Raw genomic sequence first — 16,463 nt, forward strand, 5'->3', positions numbered from 1 at the left:
AAATTATTATGTCGATAAATGTTAACCCATTCACCTTGTAGACTTCTACAATGAGATGTCCCATATGGAAATCCACTTAATATTGAAAATCTCCTTCCTCTCTTGTGCAATAAAATGACCTCACAGTGACTACATCTACAGTTACCTGCTCACTTCACTACCCAGTGGCCACAGTGCAAAGTGCTTTCCTTGATTTAACACATTCCTTCTTAAAACACACTCATAATGGGAGCTGGTAGTTGGGGCTGAGTCACACTTGCCTCTGACCACGCTACATCTCTTTGGACTAAAGGAGAATTTTAACTCAAGAGAAGGCAGCAAATCACTGAGTTTTTCTCACTGTTGGTTGCCAAAGAAGCCTGGTGGTGCAGTATGGAATCATGTTGCTCCTGCACGAGATCAGGCTGCCCCCGGCAGAGCTGACCTCTGTGATGCTCCCCATGAGCACCACTGCCACCCTGCTCTCCTCTGGGCAGACCACTCTCTTCCCTCACTCTGCTCCTCTGATGCCTGCATCTACATGAAGAGCAAAGACAGCTTGTGAAGGTAGCTGGTAAGTAACCTGCCAGGAAAAAGAAAGCACCAAAACCACCCAACCTTTTCTACAGGTACTATTTCTGTCTTCTTCATGTAGAAGCTAGCACTTTAATCTCCTAAGGGGAAAGTGGTGCAGGTAAGTATGGATATCAGCTTTGTCTGGCAGTGTAAAAATAGCCATACCAGGACTTCCTGCATACTGAATTCAGGCAGAATCACTTTGAAAAATATTAGAATTCCCATCATTGTAGAAAGAGTAAGTACAAACATCAAAGAAAGTGTTGTGATCATAATTATATATAATATAATTATTATAATTCATTATAATTATGAAATTATAATATAGCAGAGGGATATTAGAATGTTCCTCTTAATTACTGATGTATGTGAAAAAGCCAGTTTCTTTAAATCCCGAACAAATTGCCAGTATAACAAAGACCAATTGACAAACATAGAAAAATGTATGATTTCTAGTAAGATTAGATTCTAGCACTATAATCACAAATTTCATACTGTCAAAACTGTTATGAAAAAAATAAAAGGTTTAGCTGCCTAAAATCTGACTTATTTGAACAGTTGGCCTTCTAGAAAGAGAACTAGTCTTAGGTTAACAATCTAAATATAGATTTAGCTTACAGTATCACTATGTAATTACATATAAGTAAAGAACATTAAAAAAACCCAAGAGACATTTCCACAATTGTTTTATACCAGACAGAATGATTTTTTTTTTTTTGCTGGTTAAAGTCTATTCTTTCTTTTACCAAACTAAAAATATTTGTTCGGTATTATTAATTTTGGTATCTTATGTGTGTAAATTTGAACTCCCTAAAAGCAGTTTATTATCTTTAATATAGCCAGTTCATGTTTGTTTCTATATGACCGAGTTTACCTTACAAAAAACTTTAATGAAACACTTGGATTTTCATGTGAATTTTTGTACCAGCTACTGCAAGAATATTTGCTCTCCACAGAACAGTGAACATGACTTTCTACTACCAAAAAGGTAATCCATATGTGTTTTCAACACTGTTTTCTAGCTGACAGAATTAATCAACATCAGTGATATATTTCATAAAACTCCTAGTCAATTATTTCAGGGTAAGAATTTTAATAAACATTCTGTTATTTTGTGTGTATTACTTTTGGCACAGTTTTATGTTTTCTAAAGAACATTCTTGTCCCACCGTAATAATCAGTGTGTATTGGTGCATACCTTTGGTGAGAACCTGCTTAGGTTTTTTCATTATAATCAAAAGCCTATTCTAAAGGGTTGTTAAGAGTCTCACCTCCTTTGGTTTGCAGTGGTATGCTGAGAATGTCAGCCTCTGTGGATGGCTCATTGTTCATGCTGATGCAATATAATGGTTCACCCAAGAAAGAAGGTTTCTTCAATCTTTTTGTGTTGAGTGCTCTTGACATAAAGTAACCTTCAGTAATACTCTTATCTTCCATCTTCTGTAAACCTTCTAGGTCATCAGGTTCCTCTGTTTGGGCCAGTGAATCCTTTGATAAGTGACTACCAGCCAATGCTTTGCTGGTATAGTAGCCAGGGATTTTGCTCTCTGCATTAACACATAAGCTTTTGTCTTCGAGTCCAGCCTTTTCCTGAGCCATTAACATCCCTACAATATGGTCTTCAACTAACATTTTGGAAAGACTAGATGTAGAGTGAAGAGTGGAGTCTTGACTTGTGTAACAAGGGGGACTTAATCCAAAAGAAAGAGATTCCTGAGACTGTGGCATGGTAACGTTACTTATTGTTCTCTGAGGCTGCATACATTCTTCCAGAAGGGTCTTAAGCTGCTCTTCAGAGAGGCTCGTTTGTTCTTCAGTCTGAAAAAAAAAAAGGCAAGAATTTCTTCTGTCAAAATATAATTAATGAAAAGCAGTGCCATAAAAACAGCTTGAGAGATACATTGACAGAATCCTTAAACAAATATCAGTCTTTCAATTCAGCTGAATTTAAATATACAGTTCCATAATCACAAAATTTATGCAGCATCCTCACTAGGTTCTAGATAGATTCTGTGATGAAAGTTAGGAAACAAGCCTGATGTCCACAAGGTACTGAGAGGCCTTTGATTTTTGCATAGTCTTCCATGAGATCTGACTGGTTTTTAATTACCAAAGCATGCACTTTTTCATATTTCTTGGTTTGCTGTAAATACCTACAGACATGCACACATACACACTCTTTAAGATTTTAGCTACTGAAAGCAAAATAGCACGTTCCAAAAGGAGTGCTGGGGCAATGCAGCTGGGGTTAGAAATGGTTTTGGAAGCACCAGCCCACAAAGACAGTCACATGCTGACTGAAATATTCCCAGCCTCTCACAGCAGAAATGCCACATAGTCTCTCTCTCAACCATGTGACACAAAACACATCACTTACCTACCATGGCAAACATGACCCATGGCAAGTGACAGAAGAAAGCTTTGTCTTCTGTAGGACAGTTTTAGTGCTTCCTTCAAGCTGTCACTGCTCGCATAGCTCACAGATGTATCTTTTCAGTTAATTTCTTATTCAGAGACAGGCACACTCCCATCATTTTTATCACACAGGACATTTCTTAAAATTAGATATTAAAGATAATGACTGATACTGGTTGATTATGGTGAAGAATAGCAAAGGATATTTTGCTTAAAGAGGTTAGCAATAGGGAGTTACTTCCAGCTTTTACAATCCCCTTTAACAATTTTCCCTGACAATTTAAAGATTACAATGATAAGGACAAGACTGTTTTTAGATATGTGTAATACATTTGCCCATTAAATAGGAGCTATAGAAGATATCATAATATATACTTTAAATGTGGGAAATGCTATGCAACTTAATGGAGAAAAGTGCAATCAAAATCTCAGTTTTACACAACCTCCAAGACACAAAGGATCAGCTGACACATTAATGAACCCTTAGGCTACAGTGATTTATGTAAAACAAAAATTTTATTCATTGTGTAATGACTTCTACAGAGAATTTACTTTACATTGTGCTAGAGGATGGAGCTACTGTCATTTCAGAGGAGAGATCAACATCAGATGTTTAGCTGATATTTTTTTCCCTGAAGGTCTCTGATCCAACTACAGGAGTCATATTATCCTGTTTGATATATATGACATGACTTGGCTACAGCCAAGGTACCACACGGTGTATGGATTATGCCTGAAAACTGATTACTCAAGTTCATCAATGGGGACAGTTTTCAGTCAGGAAGGAAAGAAGATTTCTTTGAAAAACTTGTGGCTATTAAAATTACAAAATGACACTAAAAAGTGAACAAGAATGACATTTTAAATTACCTTCAGTCACCATTCTGTACTTAGTTAAACATTAATACTAATAATCATTGCTACAGACCAAATCCTGTACACTTCAGGCACTAGCTGATGTGCAAAAGCTCAGCTCTATAGAGTTATTTAACCCAACAGTCTTTTCCTGCAGATATCAATTTCCTTTCCAAAGATACTCCAAGTTTCTTTCTTGCACATAAAACCCCAACTGCATTAAAGAAGTCAAGATGTTAAGGGCTTTTAAACACACAAAAAAAAAAAAAGGAGAAAAACAATGAGCATCGACAGACTCTTATTATGGGTAGAGATCTTTATTTAGATGAACACATCATCAGGTAATTATATTGATATTCACGTAATCTTAGTATCAATTCATGTATTTTTGATAATATTAACTGAAATCAAACCACAAGCTTAAGTACTTACACATTAAACATGCAAAGTATTACAACATGTTCAAACTTTACTTAGTCTTCTAAATTTTAATCCTAGCGTAGAAAGTACTCACTGGTAAAAAAAAACTAATGGAAAAAAAATTAGTAACAAAACATTATGATGAATCAAAAATAAAACATGAAATGTTTGAAATTTTCACTTCTAATCTAAACTACTAGCCCATGCTGAAGTCCTTCAATTTCTTGGAAAAGTATTTTAATTTGCAGGATAACATTTGTTTCCAAGCAGTGATTATCAGAATAGATTCACTGTAAGAAACAACAGCATCCACACAGGAAGACCACTACTGGAAGCACAGCTGCATAGAGAGTATATCCCCAGAGCAGATTATACTGTGTAAACACAACTATATTTGTAACATAGAAGATTCTCACATCTGGAAACCCACATGGATTCCCACATGGTTTTGAGTGCGTGGTTCTATACTAACATATTTCAAAGCTCTTGGCCAAGATCATTTGGAGCTAGTTTTATGTTAATGACAGCGCAAGTCACTCACTGCAGAAAGGAATTGTGTATATGAAGCAAATGAATGATCAGTACAAAACTAACATTGTGAGGAAGATCATCTTGTCCTGCCTTTCTTTGGTCCTTTTATTTCCCCTATCCCCACCCCATTTATCTGCAGTCCATTTTCCCTCAACCAATTCTTTTTCTTCTTTTTTTATGTTTCAGGAAAATCATATGGCTTGTATTCATAGATTATTACCAGAGGGTAAGGCATATGGGAAGGGAAATTAATATAATAACAATGGAGTAAAAAAGTTTGGGAACTTGTTTTTCTCCAGAGTGGCAGGCCTGCAGCCAAAGCAGACAGTGTAAAACATTTCTTTGTTCCTTCCTTTTTCATTCTCTCTCTTTCTCTTTTTCTCCCTTTGGATTTTTTGTAAAACATACATGTAAAGATAAGGAAAGCATTTAATAAACCTCTCCAAAAATTACGTTTTAAAATACTAAAGGTGCAGTGTTATTTTCTTTTGCGAAACTGAAGAGATGACTATAGGCTTAAGGAAAAATACACAGTGGAGAAGATAAACAGCCACCAGTCATCCACTCAGCAGCCAGGAATTTACATTGAAATGAAAGCAGAAAGGCTGCTGTTAAAATCAGGAAACAGTTTAGGGAAACACCGTTGGGAAAGACATCTCACAGCAAAAAAGCTGTGCATTTGCAAACAAATGAGCATTTGAACTCATGGAATTGCATAATACTACCACTGTATTAGGAGTCTGCAGAGTATATATTTGCACACATCAGAAGCAATCCAGTCACAACCAACTGTAACAGTTCAGAGCCATGACCTGGAATCAGAAACACAGTGTCAGGGAGACACTTGATTCTACATCTCCCAAGCTTTCATTCCCCTCATTGTAAATAATTTACAACTCCTATACAGAATAAATACTTCAAGACCATTTTTTTTAAATACAAGGACATAAAATGAGTGTCATTCAAAATGCAGAAATAGCCCACTAGACAAGGGAAAATGAGGTATCAGGTCTGGTTTCCATTAAAAACTAGAAAACCTTTTAATTGTTCTGGCTAATTTTTAATAGGACACTGAGTCCTATTCATTTCCTAGGCTTTTTTACCGTTAATGATCCAAAAAACCAATTCCTAGCCAGGAGTTTAGGAGCCTGCTAATGACCTTTACTGTTTATGTGTGGTTAGCTTTTCACACACTTGTGGCCCTCCTCTGACTGAAGATTTCTTGTTCCTTGCTGAATTCCTCCGTGACAGGAGTCTATAGAGAAAACCTTACTGCATGTGGTAGGAATGCAAACTTCTGGTTTGCTGAGGACAGCCCTGCTGTGACTACAAGTTTTCAAGTTTGAATCTTTAGGTTTTCTTTCTACATCTGTACAGTAACAAAAACAGAATAACACTGAAAGCCCATATCAGATTTTACCATGGGGAGAAAGCTAACATGTCAGGATTATTTCTAATGATAGTAAATAATCAAAAAAATGACATACAGTAAATGAGTAAGCACTACAAAGTCAGGATATTCAAAGACTTATGTAGCTGGCACATCTATAAACATGGAAATTTTGTTCCTAAGTCTGAAAGTGCTGCACTCAATAGTTCACATGATAGTGTATTTGTCTGAAATAATTGACTTTGATGCTTAATTTGCTGACATTTTTACTAGTGTGTGAGACTGCAACAGTCAATTCTGAGGTAACTGCTTTCTTCCTGATAAAACAACTCAATTTTAAGAGAATACTGATCTATTGAGACAAAGTTCAGATTTTTGGCAGATCAGCCCAGGAAAGTTTTGTAAGTTTTAGTTATTCAATAACTTATTGACAGTTTCTCAAACAGCTCTATTCTGTTTTGAAAAGGCAGTCCTTGCCTTCTATCTCCACATAACTCAATGTGGACCATCACCAAGGTCTCACTTTCTGCATCACACCCAAGCATCGTGTTCTTGTCTATTAACAGTACTGGTCAGTGCAACTGCGAAATATTATTAATATGCTGCATACAAACCACACACATCATGTCATTGTGGAAGAGCTTCTTACAATTTCCAGACATGTTGAAAGCCCAAAGTTCTTTTACATCACAGAAGTCAGTATGGTGCCCATAACCTGTAAACTGATTTAAATTAATGTAATATGTCCATTGTAGATTAACCTCAGCAGGCATCTAAGCACCACCCAGATGCTTGCTTACTTCCCAGTGGGGAAGGGTAAGAGGACAGGAAGAGCAAAAAGAGTAAAGGAAAGGAAGAGCACAAACATTAAAACTTGTGGATTGAGATAAAAATTGTTTAATAAGCAAAGAGAGAGAAAAATAACAAAAAAAGCAATGCAAAGGCAATCACTCAGCATCTCCCATGGGTAGACAAACATCCAGCCAGTTCTGAGCAAAACACTGTTAACTTTGAAGAACCCTCTCGTCTCCCTTTTTATTACTGTGCGTAAGATTATATGCATTGGCATGGAATGCCTTTTTGTTTCGTTTGGGTCATCAGCTTGATCCCAGCCTGCTGCACATCCCCAGTCTCCTCACTGTGAGGGCAGACTGAGAGCCAGAGAAGGCCCTGATGCTGTGCAAAGGCTGTTCAGCAATAGCTAAAGCATAGGTGAATTATCAGCACTACTTGATCACAAATTCAAAACACAGCACCCTACAGGCTGCTAAGAAAACATTAACATTCCAGCCAAAGCCAGTACAGAGACCCACACATCTGCTTTCACAAAGAAATTAAGTGTTCAGCATGTCACTTTACTGCTTCTAGTAGTTGCATGTTTGTTTTATAAACACTGTGCTAAGTGAAAAAGCTTAATGAATGTAAGAGAAAAAAGTTAATCTTTCCTCTGTACAGCTGCTTCATAGGGGTTGGCTCAGAATGTAACGACAGAAAATATTAAAGGGAGTAGAGCAGAAACATGCTCACAACTCAATGAGAAGTTTTTGGAGAGGCCAGTAATGTGTGTGGATTTGAAGGTGTTAAAAATCGAGACTGAAAGCTGAATAATAGACTCAGAAATTAAGAGCTCCTTACAATCATGATTTACCATCTGGTGGTTCTATGCTTATGTCTAGTGGGCTTGGGGACTTCTGTAGTGCTTCAGCAATGACATACATCTTCAAGAGTGAACAGGATTCCTAAGCCATAGGAGAACACTTCCTGCTTCTGTTTTTCCCTCCTGTTGTATTTACTTCTGTTAGTTAAATTTTCCCTTCTCTTGTTTTTTCCACTGTTTCTGTTTGTATAAGGGCAAAATGCACAGGTCTACTAGTGAATTTTTGGTAGCTGCTGCTGCTAAGAGCCAAAACATAGAAAGGACAGAAGTATCTTGGCAAAAAAACCAGAAGTACCAGACAAAAAGAGGAGGAAATTATTAGGCATTATTAGGCATTTCAACATCACTGTCTGAAAAGAAAATTCAACTTGTAACATTATGAGCCACCAGAACTTCAACATCAAAGTGATTATCAGCCTTGTGGAATTATATAAAACCTCCACTAAAAAAATAAAAATCAGAATTTTAGAAGATAAAATTAACTTCACTGAGAAATTGAAAATAAAAAACTAGAATTTTTTCCCCTTCTTTCTCTGACAAAGAGAAATTTTAACAGAAATCAGAAGGAGACATGAGTTTATACAATTTTGATCTTATTTAGAGTAGCAAAGTAGGTGAAAACTGTGGAGACAAGACATGATAGTTGAAGGAGTTTTTTAAAGGCAACCTATAGGTTATAGACGTAAGAACAATTATATCAATTTTGCCTCCAAGAATTTGTCATAAACATGCCTAATTTTGCCTTTCTCAAAAACATCAAGTCAATTGCTTTGGGCTTGAATGTGCCAATAGAAGAAAAGTGTGTTTCATCAGCTATGTAAACTTTACAAAGAGAAAGAAACTGGCTGCTAGAGGTAACAGAAGTTGGAGAGGAAAAGAAAGGAAGGCAAAAGATCTTTTGCAATAACTTCCTTTTCATTTGATCCTATAGACACTACACTACATTGCTTACAGCTGTGAAGAATACATGGCACTGTACAAGGGTATAATTAAGAGGCTTGTAAGTGGGAATTATTTCTTAGAACCCTATGGAAATGTTTCCATTGCTTTTAAAGACCCAAAAAGCTGTATTTCTGAATTGCTACAAGCTGTACTTTTTGCCTAACTTTCAATTTTAACTTAATTTCATTTTAGCTTTTGATTTACAGGCTGCATAACATTTTCTAGATACTTACCTATTACCAGGTTCTCAGCCATGGGCACTAAAATCTGAATTTGTATGTTCTCACCAAGTTTTAAGAAGGGAACTTTAGGAAACAGAACATGAAAACGTCATGCAGGCTTAAATTTTCTAACATTTTATCAGGCACATATTGTAATAAAAAATAAGTATTTTTCAAGTAACTGAAAATTACTCTGCATCATCATTTTCCTCAAATAAGTACATATGACTTTGAAGCTCCATTTTCATTATCTGAACCAATAGGGTATTTTTAACCTTTAGACCCTAAGCAGTATTGGATTTGACATAAACAATTAAAATATTAAATATAACTCATTAAAATATGTATTTCCATTAGCATGTTGGCTTTTTCTGACATTTTGGAGTTAATATAAGGCTTATGCATCATGTTGTATTGTACCATTTCCCCTAAGGTCCAAACACCAGTTTGTACAGCATATTTGACTTTTGTATATATTGTATAATAAAAATTTTCTTTAGTGAAGTTTCAACATTGTCCTGTTACTCAATTTTACTCCGGCTTCCATCATTAGCAGCAGGGCACAAATTTCAAGTAAGCAGGAATTAATAAAGGAAGCAATTTTATTCAGCACCTTTAATTGAAAATAAGAACTAAAATTCTAAATAAATATATATTAAATTGTGTAATTAAATATGCAAAGAGTATATTTTCCTGGCTAGGGCAAAGAGGTACTGACTTGATGTAAAGAGCCTGTTTAACTGGATATCCTACTAGTCACTAAACAAAAAGAGTTGAGTATTCCTTAGAGAATGTAATTCCAAAGTTTAAGAATTTCAAAAGCTGCATAAATCATGATGTAAATTCCTCTTCATTTAAACACTGAACTATGAGAAAAGTGTCTGATTTAAATCCCTTTGAATTTGAAAATCCATCTACTCCAAGGCTGTCAACAGACGTTTTGCAGGAATTCAGCTCTTCTAACTCCAGATTAGTTCAAAACTTATCTCTTCTAATCTACTGTGTTTGCAGATAGAAAAAAAAATCGAAGTATTTTTCCATATATGAGCCATTATAAAAATTTTCATTTCTAAAACCTTTCTCAACAAATGGATAGCTCCCTGTTTTTAGAGCACTTGATTTCATACCGTTTCAAGAGTTTTTACATTTGAAGCTGGTTTTAACTAAACACACTGACGGTGTGTGAAAACATAAGACACAAATTTCTGAACTGGTCTTTACAATCCATTACACAGAATAAGACTCATTTTCTAGCCTCTCCTGAAGAAGCTGAACTTCTGCAATCTAGACTATTTAGCATTCAAACCCAGTTTCTTAAATATCCTATTTTGTGTTTTTAACTGTTTGTTATTAAGCATTTAACAGATTTCATTCCATAGAAATCTCTTCCTTGAATATTAAGTTGTGGCTTTAATTTTCAGTAAAGCCAGTAGAGCAGACAAAAATGCCTTGATGTGGTTGCAGCTGTTTTCTGTTACAAAACCCCATTTCTTTTTTTCTTTTTTTTTTTGTCAAATTGGCTTAGTATTTTTCTCCGAGAAATAGTGTAGCATAATGGGATCACGCTCACATACAGCATTTTTTAAACTGCAATACTGCAATTAACTATCCAGAGATTTTAAGAATGCTTACAGGTCTATATCTACTGGAGGAACAGAAAATGTTCAAGAACAGAAGTGTTCAAGGCCAGGTTAGATGTGGCTCTGAGCAACCTGGTCTAGTGGAAGGTGTCCCTAGCCACAGCAGGGCAGTTGGAACTAGATGAGGTTCAAATCCCTTCCAACGCAACCATTCTATCCTTTTATAATTCTGTGAAAACAGAGAAGCCACAAACACATGAACTAGGTGACTTATGCAATTAAGAGTACTTTAGTCTTTACAAAATATGGAAAGGACTGGCCCAAGGAGCAGCAGGCCATAAAGACTCATCTAAAGCAACTACAGACAGGAGCTTCAGACTCAATTTTCTGATACTCTTCAGCGATATCTTCTTAACTGGTTGGCCTTGTGTATCAATAGCAACAGACACCTCTAAATACTGACTTTTTCTAAATAACATATTAATGTATATGGTAAGCCTGACCTGCAGTACATATTTTGAAGGTGTTAATATTCTCTTCTGATAGCAGAAGTATTATATGAAGGAAGGTCTGCTATATGTGGAATAAGAAGATACAGAAACCCACGGGGTTCTCCAGTGAAGTAATACAGGTAGGGTACAATCTCAGTTATCCAAGTTAAGGTTGATCAAATTCTCTTTTATGAATGTGGTTTTCTTACAGAGTTTTTGACATCCTCTCTTTGTTTCACATTCACACTACCTAAATCAAGAGCCTCAGCCAAGTGCTAATGTCAGCTGTAGCTCCCCAAGGTCCTCACAGGCAGCAGAGAGACAACAGCACTGGGAATTGTAATTCAACCCAGCTAAAATTTAAGGACAGAACATTTAGGATTTTGCTTAATAATTACTTTTGTAAAACTGAAGCCTTTCTGACAAAACATTTAAAAGGCTATTCAACCAAAAGAGAATAAATGGGAAGAAGTAGAAATCAATATTAAAAAATAAATTCAACAAGTCACAGAAAAAGCAATAAAATATACTACTTTTCAGAAACTTGTTGAGAAGAAATATGCTGAAATATAGATAAATCTATTATCTACATTTAAGTAACAAGACCCATAATGTATTACACTAGTTTAGCATTTCATTGTCTTGCTCCCACAAGCTTGATATAACAGCATGTACAGTATTGCCATGTACGAGAAACTGCAAGATTCAAACACTGCTAAAATCTAGAACATTAACAGTACCCAAAATTGCACAACTTAGGGGAATAAAAAAGAGAAGTTGTTAATCTTTGTAGCTGTGTGAATTGCAAATATGGAATCCTACCTCACAGTTTCAGGACTATGAAGTGTCTTTAAGAAAAGAAAAAAAATCAAGTACCCATTCACAAAAATATCAAGTACCCATTCACTGCTTCTGTAATGTTTCTGTACTCTTCAATTCATGGCATGGATAATTACACTCATAAAGGTAAAATCTATGAAACGGTCATTGTCTTTTAAGGGAAAGATCCCTGTACATAAGCATAGATAAATGAGTAAGGGTATGGATAGTTGTGTAATATCTCTGTCTCTGCTTGTGAGAGGCCAGAGAAAGAAAATTAGTCAGTTCTGTTTGGTGGGGCCTGTTGCCACAAGGGAAGTGCAAAGCTTCTACAGGGAACATCAGGTTGTAGCTGTGTTTGTCAATGTGGGCATATGTTGAAATAACTTTTTTTTAAAAAGAATGAGAATAATAAGAAGCTTTTTCTTTACTGAAGAATGGAAGGGTATTTTGAAATGAGGTAACTGCATCTGGCTCTTGTATTTCCATTCAAAAGGAAAACCCAAAAGCCTTTAGGAAGAATGTGATGAACAATACTGCCCCAGGCAAAACATTTTATTTGGAGTTTCAAGCCTTCCTGCACCCGTTCTTGATTTTGGATAGGGGGCAGGGCACAAAACCTTTCAGTAAGTACAAGAGCAGGAGTTAAAGCCTGAAACATTCAAATATATATTATCAGAAAATTCTCATTTACCACATAACAATAACATTAAAAAAGCTGAGACTAAGATAATGAGTGCTAATCTATTGTTACCACTTGATGTTTGGCAGCTGTTTTTATGAAGACACATAAAAAAGCAAAATTATAACATTATTTCTTTTTTTTTTCCTAACTACAAAAGACACTGCACAGAAAATCTAGTTGTTAAAGTGAACTTCAGTTTTGATTATTTATTAAAACACACTTTTTCCTCAGGCTTGCCTAGGAAAGTAAATATGCAACAGTACTAATGTCTACATTCTGGCTGGCATGATAAATTTCATATATTATTATAATAAAAACCCATGTATTTTATGTCTTTGCCAAACCAGAAATAGCACAAACATTTTAAGAACAGGTAAGAGAACAAGCCTCTCTATTTTTCTTCTGAGGCAATGAGTGAAAACCTCAGCTACTTTCTGCCACTAACTATAATAGTTTTCAATTCCCTAGGCCTTAGCAATAAAAACCACTTTCAACATCTTTGTTTGTTCTCTTCCTCATGTCCTGTGGCAAGGACAACTGAAGAAGTCCATGCATTCCAAGTGCTGTGGCTCCTTATTGTTATTATCCTGGTTCACATAATCTGAAGCACAGGTATCTGCACACAGATAAAAAGCAAGAAATCCTTTTCTAAGTTTAGAGAGGCAGTCAGTTGATTTGACAATGGAAGCCATAGACCAGAAGGTACACAACACATCACTGTAGTACACTTCTCCTCGTCTCCACTCACTTTTCCTGGTAAATCCATGCCTGGTAGATAAGAGATGGCTGAGTGTCTGTAACTAGAAGCAAAACCAGCATTCAACAGGTCACACCATCACACTGGGCAGGTTCCTGTATTTCCTCCTCATAACCAAGGAGCATGCCACAAGCCAAATGACAGAGGTACAGGAAATCAGATAGCCCAAACATCATACACTAAGCATAAGCATACCAGCTTTCCTGCACCAGCGAGAAAATATAATTACACTCATGTAGAAGGCTTTATAGTAAAAAGACTCATGGTTTAAAAATGTCTTGATGATAGGAGAATATTTTAGTGTTTGAATTTTTCAACCATTTTCTGCAGAATGTGCTCATACGTAAAATGCAATACAAAACAGCTGAGTAAATATTGATGCTAAGAAATTTTGCTTTTAGAGAAATTAAAACAATTCTAGAAACAACAAACAAATTACAAAAACACAAAATGATACAGATGCATGTAACTCGGGGAAAAGTTTATATTTTGCAGTTTGAAGTGTATACTTGCAATAGAATACAAAATATATTTTAAATTAAGCTTTTAACAATCCCATTTATACTCAGTGATGTACACCACACCACAAAAAGGAAAAAAACCAGTATACTATTTCCTGTAGTAAAAGACATGAAAGCATCGAAAGGCTCATGTTTTTCAAAAGAAAGTTATGTAAATTTATCATGCATTTGGGATACAGGTGACTCTGCTGAAGCTGGAGTCTGTCTTTTGCCCATAAAGTCAAAGTTCACGTGTCACTCATAAGATCTGAAAGATTAATTTACAAAAAGTCTCTGTGATCACATTACAAGGTCAATGGCTTAAACACAAAGCACTGTGCACCCCAGTTGCTTGGAACTTTCTTTACTGCACATTGGAATGTTTTTGCCCAGTTGCTTTGGTAAAAAAGAAAAACCAAAGTTCACAGCTGTGTTTCTGATGAATTAATGATGACATTGTTGGTTTTAGAGGACACTATACTACTCTCAGTTATGTGGAATCACAGCTACTGAATCACTAGGCAGTGACAGAGTCAAGGGTTTTATTTGCTTCTTCCAGGCAGTTAGGAGAAAACTACTTATTCATTAGGTTAATTCAGATAGAGAGTTCCTTTTGAAAAACATTGAGAAAAGAACTGACCATATTTTTTGAAACAAAACATAGGAAGTTAGAGTGAATGACAAATATTTAAAAATCCTAACTTCTTTAATCAAGGACACTCACTGCTTAGGTTAACATGATTTTCCATTAGGTTTATTAGAAGTTCAAACTTTTAAAAGACTTCCAGTTTTATTCAAATTATTCCAAATTATTCAAATAAAATGTACCAAGGTCCAGATTGAAAAACAGTTTCTGTATCAAAAATAAGACAAGTACATGTTCTTAGAAAGATATACATCTCTGAAAGCAGAGCAGCTGCAGTTTCCAGCACTAACATACTGCATAAGACACAATAAAAGGAAATCAGAAGAGATGAAAGTTCCATGTATCTGATTTTTTTATGCTAATGGTAAAAAGAAAAATATACATAAAACCTAACATGTTGTTTCAGACATAGAAGTGTATGTAAATGTCAAGGATGGCTACAGCTATAGTCTGGAATGATGATGCTGTGTATTAGTATAGCCTTTACAATGTGACTACATGTATGTATACCAGCCTGGCTGGCACTATTTGAGAGTTATATTTAATTCTTAAAATGAATGAGTTTTAATTAAGAAAGACACACAAGGGATCTGAGCCACACAATGATATTGTATCCTTTCCAGAGACATCAGAAATTCATTCCTTCTGGAATTTTAAGCATGAATTGTTGTGGATCTCACTGGTCTGCCTGGCAGGAGGCACCATCAGCTTGTTCTTGCCTTATGGAATCTATTCACACATGTATCCCCTTACTGTACTTATTCATACTGTCCTGTATGAATTCATACAGGAATTATTTAAATGCACTTGATGCATTTGACACAGTCTATGTTTTATTTTATGCATTATTGGAAAAGTATTCCTTCCATGGGTGAGTCATTTGTAGCTTTATGTGAGCCAGTTTAATATTGGCTTCTGGGAGTTATAGGCTGTCAGGCACCAGAGTGAAAAGCCGTAAAATGGAATATGGAGAAAATAACAAGGCAAGGGACATGACATAGGTACTTCTGCATTTTATCCTCAAGTCACTCTTGGGAAAGAGGATTAAGGCACTTTGGTCTCCCTGCTCAGAGCTGGAAGCACTGTGTCACAACATCTTGCACCTTTTCAGGCACACTCTCTTTGGCTTGGCTTTCTGACATGACAGAGCAGTTTCATCAATAGCCATGAACAGTAACGCACCAAATCTATTCTGCAGCATTCTGCCAAGGATGGATAGGTTTCTCTTAGAAGACCACACTTCTAGTTTGAAACAGTGGGCTTACAAAGAACTAAATTTAATTCCCCTATTGCCAAGTGAATGTTTGAACCATGAGATAAATTGAGTAATTAGAAGAGCTTGTCCTTGTTTGAAACAAAAATGTTTTAAAAGTGCCTAGCTTTACAAAATTCCTCTAGGTTTTAGATCTTAAGAAGACAAAGGCACCTGACCGGAGCCCACATTAAAAAGCCCCAGACTCCAGAAAGGGTGAGTCCACAGACATTTGGGTTCTGAGTTCAGGTTTTTTTTCCTCTTATAAATTAGCCTTAGGCTGTTCCCAGCTCAGTAAACTGGCTGCTCTGAATATTATTCTAAACCCACATAATCCTCACCCTGAACTGCAGAGAAAGCCCAGGAATTAACATACATTCACTCAATACAGCTTTAACTGACTTGCCCAAGGTGGGAGGGCAGAATGTGCTAAGCCACTGTACCTACCTGTCTTTCATGATGTTCCTAGGATAGAAATTCACATCTTGTTGAAAAAACAAACAAGAAAGGCTCAGTAATGAAAATGAACCAGTGATTTGAGTCTCTCTCTCTCTTTCAATTTATTCCACATACTCTGTATGTGGAATTGTGTAAGGATGTACAAGTACGTATGCACATACCCACTAGGCACCCTAATGAATTAATTAAATAATTTATGGGCTTATTTGCAAAACCAGAAATATTGGGACAGACACAGGAAAAGGCTGCAAATAATAAAGTATTAAGTATAAATTAGTAAGTGAAGTG

The 16,463-nt window shown here is 35.9% G+C and overlaps 1 protein-coding gene across 1 annotated transcript in view; it reads right to left on the reverse strand.

The window, feature by feature from the left end:
- Nucleotides 1-16,463, reverse strand: part of FSIP1 (fibrous sheath interacting protein 1) — a 69,338-nt gene that overhangs the window by 1,245 nt on the left and 51,630 nt on the right. Inside the window, exon 12 of the mRNA XM_039705289.1 lies at nt 1,827-2,373. Within this exon, the coding sequence (XP_039561223.1) occupies nt 1,827-2,373 (547 nt within the window). The remainder of the gene's footprint in view (nt 1-1,826; nt 2,374-16,463) is intronic.

Source organism: Passer montanus, unplaced genomic scaffold, assembly GCF_014805655.1.
Source record: "Passer montanus isolate IOZ18808 unplaced genomic scaffold, ASM1480565v1 scaffold18, whole genome shotgun sequence".
In the NCBI taxonomy this organism is placed as follows: Eukaryota; Metazoa; Chordata; class Aves; order Passeriformes; family Passeridae; genus Passer; species Passer montanus.